The sequence below is a fragment of the Choloepus didactylus genome, chromosome 21, assembly GCF_015220235.1.
Source record: "Choloepus didactylus isolate mChoDid1 chromosome 21, mChoDid1.pri, whole genome shotgun sequence".
NCBI lineage: Eukaryota > Metazoa > Chordata > Mammalia > Pilosa > Megalonychidae > Choloepus > Choloepus didactylus.
In genome coordinates, this window is record NC_051327.1 from 47,381,222 (window position 1) to 47,398,118 (window position 16,897).

Genomic DNA, 16,897 nt, shown 5'->3' on the forward strand with positions numbered 1-16,897 from the left:
GGGAGCGCAGGAGAAAGTGCGGGGAGGAGGGGGAGAGCGAGGTGGCGGCGAGGATGCAGCCGGCGCAGGCGGCGGGGGGGCGGGGAGGGGCGGCCCAGAGGCTGGGGTGGGGGGTGGGGTCCTGGGTTGGGGGGAGGACTCGCCCGCTCCCACTCTGGGCCGCACGCCCGCCGGCACCCGCCCGGGTACGCTTAAGGATCGCACACGAGTGCGCACACTAACACGTGTGCTCGTGCGCACACACACACACACACACACGCTCATGGACACGCAGGCTGGCACACACTCGTGTGCACATAGGCACTCACAAATGGCACAGGCACTCCCGCGCGCACACGCCTGTACCCACGTGCGCACGCTCACACTTGCACAAACCCACACACGCGCCGGCACACTCACCCCGGAGAACTTCGCGTGCACACACACTCGCAAACACCCGGGCTCCCCGCGCCTCCAGAAACCAAGAGTGAGAATTGCCGGGTGTTTCCCAACTCCTCCCGGGAGACCCAGGCCCCCGCCCTCGCTCTCTCCTTCCTTCGCCCGGGGTCTCCAGAGCCCGACCACCGGCCTCGTTGCCATGGCGACGCCGGCTCATTTCCCACCCCACCCCCTCCGGCGCATCCTCACGCCCCTCCCCCGCACAGTGCGCGGAGGAGGGAGGTGGGGGACTGGTCTTTCCCACCCCAGTCGGTGGGGGCGGGGCTGTGGGAGGGGCTTAGAGATCCGCAGTGACCTAGGGGCGGGCGGGGGAATGGTGTGTCGTGGGGGCTTCTCGTCCACCTGCGGTCGCTGGCCAGGAATCCCGAGATTCCCCGAGCCAGGCTGGGGAACCTCGCAGTCTGCAAGAGGAGACAGACCCGAGGCTGTGGCTTCCCCAAGCCTCCTCCCTTTAGCTGTTCAGAGTCTCTCCCTGTGACCCAGCCCTCAGCGGTTCGCGTCCCCTTCTCAGGGATGGCTTCTCCTTGGGGATGTCCAAGTTTGGACACCCACCCTCTCTCATTCCACACATACTCCCCATCTCCAGTTCTCTCCCCACTAGTGGAGAGGGGGTCGGGGCTTGGCTCCCCAGTGCCTCAGAGCCCCCAGTCATTCCTGCACTGCCTGCCGTTTCTTTCCTGAATCCCGCCACCCCTCCCTGCCCTCCTGCCCTGCCCCAAACTGACCAAATCCTAGCGACAAAATCCTCACTCGCTGCCTTCAGCGCCCTTCAGACCAGGGCCCTGCCTTCTCCTGCCTCCTGGCCCTCACTCCCCACTGCACATGCTACAGGAGTTACCAGCAGTTCCTAGAAAATGTGATTTCCCAGGCCCCTGGACCTTGGCTCACACTAGCTCTTCTGCCTGGAATTACCTTCCCTTCCTGCCAGGGTCAGCCCGGGTCACCTCTTCCAAGGAGGCTTCCTGGAGCACCCCTACAAATGCCCAATCCTTCAGCTGCTAGTGCTATCCCCGGCTCAGCTCCGCTGGCACTGTTTGCCAATGCCTACTTGTGTTTCTGTCTCCCCCACCAGCCAAGGAGCTCCTCGCCAGGCAGAGGCTGGTTTATCCCTGAGTCCCCAGTGCCCCAAACTGGGCCTGGCACTGTCAGCATGACTAAGTATTTGTGATTTAAAAGCAAGAGAAATGCAAAATGAAACTACACTGAGATACCACTTGTCAGCTACCAAATGGGCAAACATCAAAGCATCTGTTAACACAGTGTTGGTGAGGCTGTGGGTAAATGGGCACTGTCCGCCACTGCTGGTGCCGGAATCAGGGCACCACCTCCACGGACGTCGATCTGACAGTGGATACCAAGAAGACAAATACACATTCTCTTTGGCTCAGAAATTCCACTTCTAGGAATTATACTGTAGGTTCTTAACTGCAGCATGTTTGCCATTGGCAGAAGATTGAAAACAACCTAAACATCCGTCCGTAGGGACTCATTACATTGTCATGACATTGTCATCTAGTGGAATAGTATGCAGCCATGTAAACGGAGGGGGCTCTTTACTTTCTTGTATAGAATTATCTGCATGATCTCATGTGAAATTTAAAAAGCAAGGTGCATATTTCTTGAATGCCCACTATATATTGCAGTGATTCAATTATGACAAGATCAAGGAGGCCCCTGCTTCCCAGCCCTGTTGGGGAGGTAAAACAAATACACAGACAATTCCAATTCAGCATGATTGACACCGTGACAGGAGGTGGTGAGAAAGGCTGTGGGAGCTCAGGGGATTTCCCAGAGGAGGCGTTGCTTCAGCCGGAACCTGGAAACTGGAGACTAGCAGCCAGATCAGGTGTGGGGGCAAGGGTGTCCTAAACAAAGGGGACTGGGTATGCAAAAGCTGGGAGGCAAGCAAGAACTCAGCATATTCGAAGAATGTGCGGAAGGCCAGTGAGGCTGGGGTGTGCTTATCAACGAAAAGCAAGGGCAGGGCTGTTGGGGGTAGCTGGGCAGGGACTGGCTGCCAGTCTTACAGCACAGGGTTAGAAGTTTAGAATTCACACCAGGAGAAATGGTAAGCCGTTGGAGGGTTTTAAATAGTGGCGCCACATGTTCTGATTCATTTGGGCTAGTGGTTGGGGAATGAATCTTAGTGGATGCAACTGCACATTGGGAGATCAATCAATCCAAAGGCTGTGGCAATCAGATAGGCGTGACATGGGTTTGGCTTGAATGAGGGGGCGGTAGTGGTGGTGGTGGTGGGGGAAAGTGGACAAAATGGAGATGCGTGTTGGAAACTGAGCCATCAGATCTTGACCATCAGGGTGTTAGGTGGGAGATTGGGAGAGATCTGGAGTGATTCCCAGGTTTTTGTCTTGAGGGCATCTGGAGTAATGGTGGAACCATTTGCTGAGATGAAGAGTCTCGGGAAGGAGCGGGGTTTGGAGAGAAGCTGATCGAGAGCTCCATTTGGGCTGTACTGCATGTGAGATGTTTTTGGACAGGCAAACAGATATCATGCAGGAAGTTGGATATACGAGTCTGGAGCGCAGAGGAGAGGTCCAGGCTGGAAATATACATTTGTGAGTCACCAGCATATAGATGGTATTTAAAGCCAGGAAATGATGAGATCACCTAGGGAGAGAGACAGAGAAAGCCAAGAGCAGGTCTAAGGCTGAGCTGGTTAGAGGAAAAAAGGTCCTGAAAACTGGGGAATATGGCTCCCATGCTTGAAGCCAGGAAAGCTGATTCCCAAGATAGACAGAGACAGAATGAAAAGAGAAGTAACCATGAGATTTGATGAAGTAAGAGGTCATTGATGGATTGACAAAAGTGGCTTCTGTGGAGGGGTGGGAAAAAAGAAAGATCAGAAGGGGTTGAAGAATAAATCTGAGGCGAGGAAGGCATGGAGACAGCAAGTGTAGACAACCCCCCAGGAGTTAGCCTTCTAGACTAATGACACGCATCCGTGTGTTATCTCCCCCTCCTCCCCCCTGTGATTCCCCAAGAGCAATGATGAGCCTTGGTGATTTCTATCTAAGTCATCAAGGGTGCCCAACTCAGCACCTACCGGGAACTCAATTCTTTTATCGAGTGGTTGCATGGATGAATGACTAGATAATTCACTGCTTGAGTCTAAAGGGCCTTTTCTGATAAAGAGAGCTGGCTGGATTCCCTCTGAGGCAATAGAAACAGCTGAAAAATCAACCCCAAAGGCTGCAGACTCTGGACTCCTCCCTGCAGCTAGCCCAGGGTCAGGAACCAGGTGCCGGGGTGGGGTGAGGGGATTCAAGTCCCTGCTTCCCCTTGCTAGGTCCTGACTTGGGGCAAGTCACTTCTTCTCTTAGAAGCAATGTGTAGGGGAAAGCTGTCCCAACGGAGGCCCCATAGATGTTAGTCCTGTCCTCTCTTTCCCATTTTCTTTCTGCTCTCGTTTGTGTCTAGGAAATAGAAACTGAAAATGGTGACTTCCTCCCAGGGTTGCTGTGAGGAGAGTGGGCGGCCTTGGACTTTCAGAAGGTGTCCAGCCGAGGAAGGAGCCTCCATCTCTAGGGCAGAGGACCTCACGCCCTGCAGATACACACCAAGCTCTGGGGATGTCGTGGAAATACCCCCACCCCCCACCCCGGGCTGTCCAATAGATGCCTTCCAGGCTGGAGCATCTTCTGTCGTAAGATCAGGGAGACCCTGAAGTGTCCTTGGGCTTGGGTGGGGCGGAGCATGTCTGTGAAAGACAGGCCCGACTGCCAATCAGAAGGGAGCTAACTCTTACCAGCTGAGATGGGGGTACCCGGCTGGAAGTGACTGTCGCGAAATGGCAAAGCAGGAAAAGTGGGGACTAGAGAAGAAAAAATGCGATGGCCCCTGGGGGAGTCCACTGGCTGCAGAAGGGGAAACTGAGACCCAGAAAGGGGAGCCGGTGAAGGCTCTGTAGATGGCCAAGAGACTTGCCTCATGATGGGCCGAGAGTCTTCCTACAAACACCCCCGTTACTGGTCATTCGCCCAGTTACCCCTTTTTCCTGCAGCACCAGATGCAACCTGTGGGAAGAAGCAGGAGGAGGGCCGGGAGTGGGGGAGCTGCGCTTGGGTGAGAGGAGGTGAAACCGCAGGCAGACCCAGGCACTGCTGCCACCTAGTGGGGAAAGCCTGTTACTTCTCTTGAGTCCTCACCCCAGCATCGTCCTCACCTGAGCACTGTGTAGCAGGGTTTGGGGGATGGGGGACACTCCTGGGTCTCTGAATCTGGGGACACAATGCAAAGGGGAGCCCCTGGGAAGGGTGTATTACGCACATGACCGTACCTACCTCATAAAACTGTGGTCATGGTTAAATGAATGAATCTGTTAAGTACTTGCCATAGTAATAAGCGTCTAATAAAAGCTGCCCATGGCTGACCCAAAGAGTAACCGGAAGGGTTTAGCCCCTGTCCCACCAAATGCACCTGCTATACAAATGCAACTTCCCTTGCCCTGGCTTCCAGCAAGATTGTCCCAAGTCCCTCCTGTCTATAAATTCTGGGGCTGCCACTGGTACCATTCTCTCATCAGTGACATCCCAAGGCATGATGGCTCTGTGGGTCCCAACCTCTTCTCTGCTGACTTGGGTTTGTGGGGAGCATCCCAGATCCTAACACATTCTCTTTCCCTTTGCCCCAGAGTGTGTGCTTAGAATGGCTCCGGGCTGTGTGACATCACAGAGCTCCCACCCCCCGTGATAGGGATTGAGGGTTCATGACACCCTGGCAGTGTGTCTTGGTGTGGCTCGCTGGGCTGGGGGCCATGGAGACAGGTGGGAGGCTATCCTGGGAGCAGTGGAGAAGGCAGAAGTCTTGGGGAAAAGGGCCACAGTGTCCTTAGGGACTGGGGAGAGAGGACAGCCCTGGGCCTTTCTCTTTTCTCTCCACCCTTCTCTCCCATCCACCCTGTCCCAGATCAGGACTTCTTGGGGAGAGCTCAACTGACCCTCAAGAAGTTTCTGGCGATAAAACCAAGCCCCTCCAGAGCTGCACTAATGCTCACAGCCTCAGCTCCTTGGGGTGGGGTTGGGGTCAAGGGTCTGCTGGGCTGTGGTTACTTTCTTCTGCTTCCCCAGCCCCCAGCCCAGGCAGTGCCCGGATGTCGCGCTCAGAAGCAGAGTCTTGGCTCTTCTTAGATGCCCCTGACTTCTTCGATTACCCAGACACAGATGAAGCCAGGCTCCTGGCCCTGTCCAAGTTTATTGGTGAGGAGCCTGTCAATTTTGTAAACACAGGTAGGAACCAACTTGAGAAGAGGCCTCCCTCCTTGCCTGGAGGATAGCTGCCCTGGACGACGAGTTGAGGGTCCCCGTCTCCCCCTCCTTGTCTGACAGACTCCGGCTCCGGGTTCTTCCACCACATCCTGGTGGCCGCCCTGGGGGCAGCCGTCTTCTTCCTCCTTTACCAGTTCTGCACCCACATGTAAGGCCTGTGCCCCCCAAGCCCCTGCCCGCCTCACCCTTCCTTGAAAGCCTGGGGGTGGGGGGCAGTGAGTGACCTCCCACCTCTGATCTCCATTCCCCATAGGAGCTGCCAGAAAGGGGCCTAAAGAGCCAGACAAGGACCCTGGACTCAGCTCCTGAACACCCAAACCTGTCCTCTTCTCCTGCTGAGAAATAAAAGTCTTGTTTTTTTGTCCTTCCCTGACCTCTCAGTGGCCGGCTTGGGCTCCCGCCCTTTCTTGTGGTAATCCTGTCCCCGTTCCTCCCACCCCCCAGGCTGCTAGCTTCTCTTTCCCCAGCTCCAAAGAACCACCAGAGCAAGGCCTTGGTGGTTTCACGCAGGTCTTTATTAGCGTCTGTAAATCACCCCCCGGGGGTCCCCCGCCCCAGATGGGAGCAAGCCTTGAGAGGTCTGTAGCACCAGGGACATGCCAGGGCCTGGGGGGGGTGGCAAGATGTGCAGCCTCCGGGCAGGGGGCTGGGCGCCCCTCCCCTGCCCCCGGGGTTGCTCAGCATGGCGAAGGCTGGTGGGGAGCAGCCATCTCTACCCCATCCCACAACAAACTGGGCTTGAATTTGGCCAGATACAGTTCCTCAGGCTGGCCTCCCCTGGAAGGGGGCTGGGAGGGGGTGCAGCCGGCGCCTGCGGAGGGCCATGGGGGTCAGCCGGGGCATCCTCCCCTCCCGGGTGACGGGGGAGTGGAGAGGAGGCTGCAGCAGAGGGGCTGGGATGTCCATGTTCTCTGACTCCCCAGTCCCTCGCGTCAGTCCCCTCACAAGCCCTAAGCAGATGGCACATGGCACTCCTTCCTCTGGTCCTTCTCCCTGGGTTGGGGGTTGGAGAAAAGGGGGTGTGCAGGAAGGGGTGGGCCAGCCCTCAGCTCAGGCGCTATGGGGAGAAGAGGTCCCCCTCTTGCCTGGTCCCTGCGGAGGGGCTCTGCCCCTTCCAAGTCCATCTGTCTGTCCTGGGGCTGTCAGGGCAGGAGGCCCCTGACCCCCAACCCCCACCCCTCAGTTCCATGGGGAGGGGGGTTGTGGAGGGGGGCAGCGGGGAGGGTCCCTTGGCCCCACCCTCAGTCCTGGGTCTGGCAGGGGGAGGGCGGCGGGGAGCCCCGGGGCCGGAAGAGGCGGCAGGCCCCACGGCAGATGAGGGAGAACCAGTAGAGCTGCGGGGCCAGCAGCAGCGCGGCGCCCAGGTTGACGTGGGCCGGGAGGGCGAGGGGCACGGCGAGCAGGGGCAGGCCCGCGTGCCGCCCGTAGGCCCAGTACAGGTAGGGGAAGAGCAGCACCCGGCAGCACAGGAAGCTCAGCAGCATCAGGGCTCCGTTCACCTTGTGCAGCAGCGTGTGCTGCTGCTTGTACTGCAGGTGGAGGGGAGCCGGGCTGGGGCTGGGCAAGGGGGTGCCAGCCTCCCCGCTCCCCGCCTCCCCGGCTCTGCCGCCCTCCTTGCCCCACCGCGTCCAACCTTCCCCTCTGCCACACCCCCCTGCATTCCCCCTCCTCCCACCACTACCCCAGCCTCTATCTCCTCCTCCCAGGCCAGAAACTTGGCCTGTCCTTTAGAGCCTCCCTGCAGGTCTCCGAAAGCTCCAATTCCCTTGGCAAGGCTCACCCCCTCCCCTTCCCGTGCCATCTCTTCAAGCCCGCTTGCCTGCAGGTGCCCCCTCACCTGGATGAGGATCTTGCCAAGGCAGACAAAGGGGGTGCTGATCTCTGCCATCAGCAAGCAGCCTAGGAAGAAATCCCCCTTGCCCTGACGCCACACCTGAGAGGAGAGGAAGGGAGGGGAAGGGGCTGGGCTCACTCCTGGATCCCCGGGCAGCCCCTGCACTTCCTCTCTCCCCTCTTGTCTCTTTTGGGGCTGCTTTGCTCTGACAAGTCTGAGTGCACATGGTGCATCAGCTCACTATACCCCTCCACCAATCCTGCAGGGAAGATTCTAGACCTTATGTTACAGAAGAAGAAACTGAGACTCAGAAACATGCATGAGGGGCTGTAAAGCACCACAGCAGGGTAGGGGCCAGCTCGGGCCAGGCTGACCCCACACCCTCTTGCTGATGGGGCTGGGCTGGAGCTCAGGAAACTCCCCAGGGGTGTGGCTTTCTCTGGTCCCATCTTGGGCCTGCCCGGTGGTCAGGCCCTAGACCCAGGGTCTCCTGGGCTCTGCAGGGCTGGCAGGGCAGGCCAGGGAGGGGCAGGCTCTCAGCACCCCCAGCCCACCTGGCTCCCCAAGCACTCACCACCGAGAGCGGGAAGCACACCAGCACCATGACGGCGTGGTGGAGCACCATGAGGAACTCCTTATGCAGGTAGCCACGGGCCACAGCCCAGGTGCTGCCCGGGGCGCTGGGCCCCCCGTCGTCCCCACCGTGCCCCTTGACCTGGTGCTTGTGCCAGTGGCAGAGGAACATGGCGTAGATGTCGTAGACGAAGTAGGGCACTGCAAACTGCGTGTAGGCAGAGGAAAGCCAGTGTCTGTTGGGCAGAGAGAGAAGAGGGCAATCAAGGAAGAACGGAAATGGACAGTTAGAGACAGCCCCCAAGTGTCAGGTCAGGGCCAGGTGCTCCTGGAGGCAGCTCTCCTGTGATCTTCATAATGCCCCTGGGATGGAAGCGGAGTCTCTGGTTACACATGACGGAACCAAAGTGGGGGAGAGCAAAAAATTTGCCCAAGGTCACAGAGTCACACAGCTACGTGGGAGAGGTGGGTTCAAACCCAGGAGAGTCTGACTTCTAAACCTTCCCATCACCATTTTTCCTATTTATTCATATCCTCTATTTCACAAGGGCAAAGATGCAGAGAGCCAATGAGGCTCAGTCAAGGTAAGGGTGACAGCTGAGGTAAAGGCAATGACAGCAGTCAGGAGGGATAATATTGGCTAACGTTAATTGACAACTTACTGGGTGCAGACACTGTTCTAATATCTAAACCTCTTCCATGCATAGACTTGCTTACGTCCCCCCCCACACATACACACACAAACAAACCATTTTACAGAGGAAACTAAGTCATGAGCCAGGTAACCTGGCCAAGGAATAAAGGCCTCCCTCGCCGGCCCACCGCCCCTAGAATATTCGGGAGAGGTGGCGGAAGCAGGCCCGGTGGAGAAGATAGTGGCACTTCACTGCTGCTTGTTCTGCCCGAGTGTGGCCCAGGCTCTTGTTTTTTCAGGCACAGCCAAGCATTAAGAGGAAAACGCTGAGTACAAGGAGCCAGCAGCAGAGAAAGTTCTGTGTACTCTGAGAGTAAACAAAAATGAAAAGAGCAAGAATATGCAACCCTGCCTTTATTCTTTTCAAGTCAGCAATTGGGCACTCTCTCTTAAACCCTGTCATCCTGTGACAAGTCGGGAGTGGCAGCGGGGGCACAAAGGGATATCTGGCCCACCTGGGTGGAGGGACTGAAGAAAAGTTAGTTGGACACTGCCCAGAAAGAGCCAAGACCAAACAGGAGCTGCTGAAAGGGAGAAGTGGAGGGAGACCCGGGGTTGAGGATGAGACAGAAGCAGAACACAAGCCCTGCAGCAGGGAGAGCAGCCTGGAAGGGGAGAAGCACCCCACTTCTAACAGGGATGATTTCAGCAGAAAGAGATACTGGAGCCCAAAGGACAAAGTGGTGCTGAAAGGATGAGTGGGACAGGGAGAGAGGAGAGAAGTAGCCCAGGTCAGAAACGGGGCAGGAGGGCAGGGAGAGCCCCACTGGCCCGCGAGAAGCAGCGGCAGGGAGCCAGGCCCAGCAGACTTGATGGGACCTGGGACTGCTGGGTCACTGGTGGGGGTGGGGGTGGGGAAGAGGGGCTGCCAGGCCCTGGGGGGGCCACAGGAAGTGTTAAGTTCCTCTTTCACCCTCCCAGCAGTTAGGTGCTCAGAAGCAGGAACAGCTGTTGCCCTTGGATTAACCCTGATCCACTTCACCCACCTGAGGATTAAAAGTGGGGGGGGGGGGGATAAGAACAGACCAAGGAGGAGGGAACGAAGGAGCCAAAAGGTGACCCCTGTATAGGAAGGTGTGAGGATGAAATGCCTGGTGGGCAGAACCCTGGTCATCTTGGACCCCAGCGATGGGAAGGATGGGGGTAGAGGGTGAAAGGAGGGCAGGGTCTGAAGAAAGATTTAAGCATCTAGCAGGTGCGAGCGAAGAACTGTTCTAAGCATTTGACACATCAGTTCCGTGCATCACGGCAGCCCTTGCAGGCAGGGAATGCTACCTCAACATATAGACGAGGGAAACCCTCTGCAGGGAAAGAGGGGGCAAATAAAGGAGAGGTGCCACTGTTAGATCAGGGTCAGCCTGACAATGTCCCCTGGGTTCAGTGGCCACTGAGAGCGAGGGCGTCAGCAGAGCCTTTCGCGGCAGCTCAGCAGCAGCCCGAGGGTCACCTCGAGCCCGTCAGCACCATGGACAGGGCCCTCGCCTCCCTCTGGCCCCACCTCTTGCCTGGTCTTTTCTGGCAAGCACCAGGCACTGCAGCAGCTGCCAGTGCCAAATTTTGGCCTCTTCTTCCTCCCTCCCTGCACAAGCCCCCCCCGCCCCCCGCCAACTAGCCTGACCGTCAGTGGCCTTGTCTGTGTTATCTCCTCTCTCCACTCTCCTCCCTCGTGAATGGAGCTGGGGCTGGACACCTGGACTCTGGGAGGAGGTGAGGGGTGAGCCGGGCATCAGGGGGGCAGGGTGCGCCCCAGTTGAGTGTTGGAAACAGGGTCTGAAACCGGAGAGGGTGGGAAGACACAGAGGAGGAAAGGACACTGAAAACTACTACAATACAAGAGGCTGGGAAGCCCAGTAGGAACTGCTTTGAGAATTCTCTGTGATCCCTACGCCTCCTCCTGGTCTGACCTTTAAGGACAGGATGTGGATAAATTTATCCCTGTGTGTTGAGTTGCAGCTATCGCAGTTAACTTGCTCGGGCCCAAGTTTAAGGGCTTGGGTCCCACTGAAGAGGTTCCCCAGAAGACATGGGCTACCCTGGCGTGGCGCATCTACACAGTCTGCTGGAACTTGGGTAGGGGTGGCCTCGTGGCACTTACTGGTCATCGATGATGTGCTTGCAGGAGGTGGAGACAATATATCCAGCCGTGGAGGCCATGATGGCTTGGACGGAGGATACCAGCCTGGGGGGAAAGAGGGAGGAATGGATAGAGGTGTGCCTCAGTTTCTCCCCTTCACTAGTCTAGTTGCTGTGCTCAGTGGGGGGGGGGGGGTGTCACTTTTCAGGGCTAGGCCTTTCCCATCGTTCCCAAGGCTGGGCCGGACCAGGGCTCATCCCCCCAACCCCCAGCTCCTGCCTCCTGGACTTGCACACGTCCAGCCAGGTCATCCTGAGTTGAGATAACGCCGGAGTGTGTCGCTGATAACAAGGGCTCTTTGGGGGAAGGGAGGGGACAGCACACAGGGAGAGACGGGGAAGCCCTGGGACCTGTTCTCACACCACTCAGCTGCCCAGTCATCGTGCTGGTCCTCGCTCTGGTCCCTCAGTGACCTCGAATTCCCCCTGGCTACTTTCCCACTCTCTTCTTGACTGCCACCCTGCTCCCCTCCCCGAGTCTGGCCCTGATTCCAGGGTTGTATGGAGTTCTACCATTCACTCCTCCATCCCTCGTCCCCCCAAACACACCCCCTGAATACATGCACAGCTCCCTGCCTCACGTTCCCTAATCTCTTATAGGAATGTTTTGGTCACATGCTGGACCTATTTTGGAGGGTGGGAGGGTGAATGGAAGCAGGAAAGGAAAGCAGTCTGAACACTAGTAGACCAGATGGCTGGATTTGGATGCTGTCTCCTGGGACAGTGAGAAAGGCAGTGAGGAGGGAAGGAAGGTTGGAGGGAAAGCCCACCAACCACTGCAGGGGCAGCCCCCAGGACCCCCCAGGGCCAAGGGTTCAGGGTAGGGCTGGGGTCCCTTGCCACCCCCCTAAAGCCTAAGAAGGGGAGAGGGGCTGGCGGGGCAGGGAGACAGTTTACCTGGCTGAGACAATGACCGCGTCGGCCTCCTCCCAGCGCAGCTGGGGCAGCCGCTGGAGCGTGTTCTTGGAGAGCAGGAAGAGTCCGGGGAACACCACCCCCCCAGCCACCATCGGGGTCAGCATGGTGGCTCAGGACACGGGCAGGGAGACAGGTGGGCTGGGAAGGGACAGGGAGGCCGAGCCGGAGGGAGTTAGAGGTGGAAAGGGGGCGCCAAGCCAGGGAAGGAGAAAGAGACAGAGAGGAAGGGGCACAAAGGGGACAGGGTGGGGACGGGATGGGGCAAGGAGCCAGGAGGGAGAAAGGGAGTTAGATGGGAATGGGGAAATGGGGAGAGAGGGCAAGCTGGCTGGGGGAGCTGGAGAGAGGGACGACTGGAGAAAGGGAGCAGGAGAAAGCTAGTAAGAGGGATGGGGAAAGACGAGGAGGGGAGGACTTGGTGAGAGGACAGAGGGAGGATGCAGATGGGGGAGGGGAGGGAGACAGGGCAGGTGGGGGGGGCTTACGTGGAGAGGCTGGGAGGGCCCGAGAAGGCGGGGTGGGGGGTGGGGGTGGGTGGGACTGTGATGCCAGCCCCGAAAGGGAGGGAAGGGAGGGAGGGGACGAGGGAGGGAGACAGAGGAGCGGCCGCCGCCAGTGGTCAGCGGTCACCTCCGCTCTGCCGCCTCCACTGCCTCCTCTCCCTGCCGCCACTGTCCCTGCTGCACATGGCCTTACAGAGGGCTCGTGCCCAGCCCCCAGCCCCCTGCCCCCTCGGTGGGGAGGGGGAGGGGGAGGGGGGCCGCCAGCTTGGGGAGGGCGGGGGAGGGGTGGGGAAATGACGGCACCGACCAGACACCAAGAAACCGGACCTGCAGCAGCGTCTCCCCATGCAGCTCTGAGCCACAGCGGCGGCTGCTGCGACAGAGATGGGGGGAGCTGAGAAAAGGGGAGGGCGGGAGGCCCTTAAAGAGACAGCAGCTATGGCACAGGGGGACACCAGGGACAAGATCCAGGGGAGGGAGGGCTCTTCCCTTGGGGAGGAAGGTAGCCAGGGACTCCTCAGCCATCTGGGAGGAGGCACTGAGCCCCCCCTATTTGGGCCTGACCCCATTTCCCACCAGCACTTGGAAAGGCCCCACATTTCCTCCTCTGCATACACCTCTGTGTGTCCCAAGGGGGCCTGCCTAGGGACCCAGCTTAGGAGCACCCTCTCCAGCAGGGGAGCTGGGACTCCCTGGGGGGAGGAAGTAGGAGAGAGCGGTGCAGCTTGCCTTCTCAAAGGGTGGGTTTAAGGAATGGTTGGGAATAAAAACACTTCAACTCGGCATTCTTCAGGTTCACACACCCCCATCACTTCCTTCACCCCAAAGGAATTAAGGGAAACAAAAGCATATATGAGGCGCCTCTTGTATGCCGCCGACTCTGCTACAAGTTGTTCCATGACCTCATCTAACTAGCAACTGAGGTGATTGCACCTGTTCCTCTTATACGAGACAAGCAAGGGTCCCGAGGCTCCATGCTAGAAACCAGAGTGGCAAGGTAGGTTTGAAAGAGGCTGGAGAAGCGCTGCCTGTGGGAAAACCCAGCTGGAGCCCGAGGGCGCCTTTTCTAGGCCCCGTTCCCTCTGTTCCTGGGAGGTTTTTATGCTTCTGGTTCCTGTTCCTCTGTGACTTCTCAGAACAGCCCGGTTTCAGAGCAGGCAAGGCCCTAGGGGATTGGCTGGTTCAAGCCCCGCATCAGCCCTAAGGAAGGAGAGGCCCAGTGACTCAGCCAGGGTCACAGTGCAGGCAGGGAGCCCCAGCTGGAACCAGAACTACCCTCCTCCAGGCTTCTCACCCCTCCCCGATGCCTCCCTGGGCTTCCTTCTGCCTTCCCGTCCTCAGCCCCACTGTCCTGGGCACTTTGCACGCCATGGAGCCTGCCACCCAGACCGTACTCTGGTCCCCAGGACTGCCCTTAGATCCGCCTCTATAACCACGGAATTTGCCTTTCCCACTCTCTCCATCACCCCAAAAGTGGCAAGGGGTTGGGATTTGTGGTCTTGTGCTGCCTCCTAGTGGCGAGCTGTAGGAGCAGCTCCTGAGACGTCTAAGGCCTTAGGCAGAAGGAGTTAGAGACAGAAGGACCTGCCCCCCCCCCGCCCCGCCCGGGCTTCCCTGAAAGCGGAAAGGGACCTGATTTCCTGAGTGTTTGCGGGAGGTGATTTTTGCCGACTCTTATTCAATCCTGCTAGATGGTGGTATCCCTGTTTTACAGACAAAGAAACTGAGGCTTAGGTGAAATAAAAAGCTTGCCCAAGGTAACCCGGCTATAAAAATTAGTCAAGCTGGATTTCCAAACCCTTGTTTGTGTGATTCCAAAGCCGAACATGAGCAAAACTACAAAAAGTTACCGCGTTTGGGGGGGAGGGTGGGCCACTATCATTATTTGATTGAGAACCACAAAATCAGCCCAGGAATTGGGGTTTCATGGTCAATAATATGAATTAAAGCAGATAGAGACAGGAGTTCTTGCCACTAGGAATTGGCTTAGACACCCCAGTGAATTCTGCCTTCCGCCCTCTTCCACTTCTACCTTTCTCCATGGTTTGATGACAGCCCACGTTTGTATAAGTCATCAATTTGCAGCCCAAGGGCCCAACCCAGCCCACAGATGTTTCTGTTTGGCCCGTATACTGTTGCCAGTAGAGCATTTCCTTAAATTCTAAATTATTTATCAGTGTTTTAAGATGGGGAGATTTCACATGAAAGCTCAACTTCTTTATAAAAGAATCGGAAGATCAGACACCGTTGGGCTGACATTCTCAGTAACATCTGGCTGAGCGGAGCCCCTGCTGCCCCCATTAGATGGCAGGTTGAGTCCTCCAGCTCCGCTGTCCCCTCATCCCCTCAGAGTCTGCTTCCGTCATGCTGCTTGCAGGAGTTTGCAACCCTGACTTTTAAAGACACTAATTCATCTGACCTCATGCAACAGCTCCATGAAGAATGGGAGGCTGGTATTATTTAAGCCCATTGAAAAAGGAGGGCTCTGAAGTTCAAAGAACTTCAGTGACTTGGCAAAAGATCCCACAGAGGTGTCCTTTGATTCTTAATCCCCCATCCCCACCCCTACACACACTCTGCTTCTGTTTCACCTCCTGAAAGGAAGATTCCACCTCCAGCAGCCCTGGCTCCAGGAAGGATACCCTCGCCCTTGTCTTCTTACTTGGATGCCACCAAAACGGCCTCCTTTCTCTCCATCTGCAGACTCGAGTGGCTCTGCAGGCCCCAGTAGAAAACAGCGAAGCACAGAGGGAAGAAGATGCAGCCTAGCGCAAAAAGCAGGGTCATGCCTGTCTGGGGTAGAGAAGGTTAAAAAAGATGGCAATGCAGACACCTCCACACTGCACCCTTCAGACTCAGAGACACCCCACCCCACCCCCAGCAACAGCCTCCTTCATCCCAATAACTCCACTGACCCATGGGATCCGTCCAGAAGCCACTGGGCATAGCCCTTCCCTAATCTGCTTTGGATCCTTATTGCATTTTAAATCTCTCTCAGTCAGGACAATCAGACATCCTAATTTGTCGTTATAAACTCAGCGCCAACAATTTCATTCATTTTGCATGTAACCCGTGAAGCTGGTCTGGTCCATCTCCCGGTGAACCTTACACCTTAAAATTCCTTCTCTTTTGCCTTCAAGCCTGATGAGGCACCTGCTCTACCTCAATGAGGCCTCATCCCATCCCCTAAGCTTTCCATGTCCCCTCCCGCTTCTCCTGGGTCCTCAAAATTCTCATAGAGCCTCACGTCTGAGGGGCAAGCTGGGAGGATGGAGAGGGACCCTCAGCACCCAGATTTGGAGAAAGGAAGGGGTGTGTGTTCAATTTTTAAAGATATTTGAAATTCAAAAACAGTATTTCTTGAAAAGGAAAAAAAGAAAAGGAAAAGCTAAAGCAATTATTATCCCATTAAAAAAAAGGTGGAAAAAAGGAGAAATCTTTTTTTTTCAGACACATGTTTTCAGACTCTATTTACAAATACAGTATTTTTATCCGTAGAAGCCTCCCTCCCCTCCACCCCAGGGAGGGGAGGGGTAGGGAAGGCCCAGGAGGGGTGTTGGGGAGTGGGGGCCTGCCATCCTGTGCTCCTCAAGCTGCTTGGAGGAAACTTTCTCAGGCTGCCTCAAAGATGTCAAACTGCAAGGGCACGTGGTGCCTCTGCCCAGGCAGTTGGAGAGAGCGAGAACATTGCCCTCTTATTGGCAGACTGTTTGGAAAATGCCCTCTTCCCATTGGCCAACCTCTCCCACACATGCCTTCTCATTGGCTTCCTGGTGGAGGGACGTGTGGGAGGGGCCTTGCAGCACCTGCTGCAGGATTGGCCAATTAGAAGTAATTCATGGCTTGATGGGCAGTTCTCTTTCAGGGGTGGAGCTGGAACATCTACCCTGAAAATCCAGAACTACGGTTAACTAGGGGGAGGGTGGGTGGATGTTGACTGGGAGTAGACCCCAGGGGGCAGCCTTCCCGGGTGGTGGGAATGGCCTTCTATAGATCTCAGGTGCATACGTGTAAGTGTTCTCGAGGTTTACTAAATTAAACTGCAATTTAAAAAATGTTGTACCAAGTTAGGCTCTTGCAATCCTTGATTAATAATGGGCAAATGACAACCCCTGTGGGCCTGTGAAGTTGGGATAATAATGGCAGCTCATGAAATGCTGCTTACATAGCATTTACTGTGGCCCAGACTGATCTGGAGGCTTAAAAATGTCAAGTTATTTCCTCAAAACCTTGTGGGTAGGGATTATCATTGAACCCATTTTGCAAATGAGAAAACAGGCACAGAGAGGTTTAGTGCCTTGCCCAAGGTCACACAGCCAGGAAATGACTGAGCTGGGATTTTTCAACCATATTTTATGGATATATTGGTCTCTATAATGTGATGCACAGAAAGTTCATAAACTTTCCTTAAAGGAACTGAAAAAAAGGGGGGGGGGGATACAAAATACCATTGAAGACCAACTTAAACAATTCAGTTGTGTTTTCAGAGTTTATCTCTGTTAATTCTTGCTTTCTTTAG

General features: G+C 56.3%; 2 protein-coding genes across 3 annotated transcripts; one reads left to right on the forward strand and one right to left on the reverse strand.

The window, feature by feature from the left end:
- The first annotated feature begins 4,671 nt into the window (after positions 1–4,671).
- C21H16orf92 (chromosome 21 C16orf92 homolog) lies at positions 4,672–6,059 on the forward strand. The gene is made up of 3 exons (XM_037814597.1): positions 4,672–5,684; positions 5,784–5,871; positions 5,977–6,059. Exons 1-3 carry the CDS (start codon positions 5,549–5,551, stop codon positions 5,996–5,998), a joined length of 246 nt encoding a protein of 81 aa, XP_037670525.1. The 5' UTR covers positions 4,672–5,548; the 3' UTR covers positions 5,999–6,059.
- A 161-nt stretch (positions 6,060–6,220) lies between these two features.
- On the reverse strand, positions 6,221–12,341 carry TLCD3B (TLC domain containing 3B). 2 transcript variants are annotated; one of them, XM_037814595.1, is made up of 5 exons: positions 11,855–12,341; positions 10,920–11,003; positions 8,132–8,366; positions 7,561–7,656; positions 6,221–6,716 (listed from the first exon to the last, which is right to left on the reverse strand). In XM_037814595.1, exons 1-5 carry the CDS (start codon positions 11,977–11,979, stop codon positions 6,486–6,488), a joined length of 771 nt encoding a protein of 256 aa, XP_037670523.1. In that variant the 5' UTR covers positions 11,980–12,341; the 3' UTR covers positions 6,221–6,485. The 2 variants fall into 2 exon arrangements, with proteins under 2 accessions (XP_037670523.1, XP_037670522.1); XM_037814594.1 differs by having other exon boundaries at positions 6,582–7,252.
- Between the last annotated feature and the right edge of the window lie 4,556 nt (positions 12,342–16,897).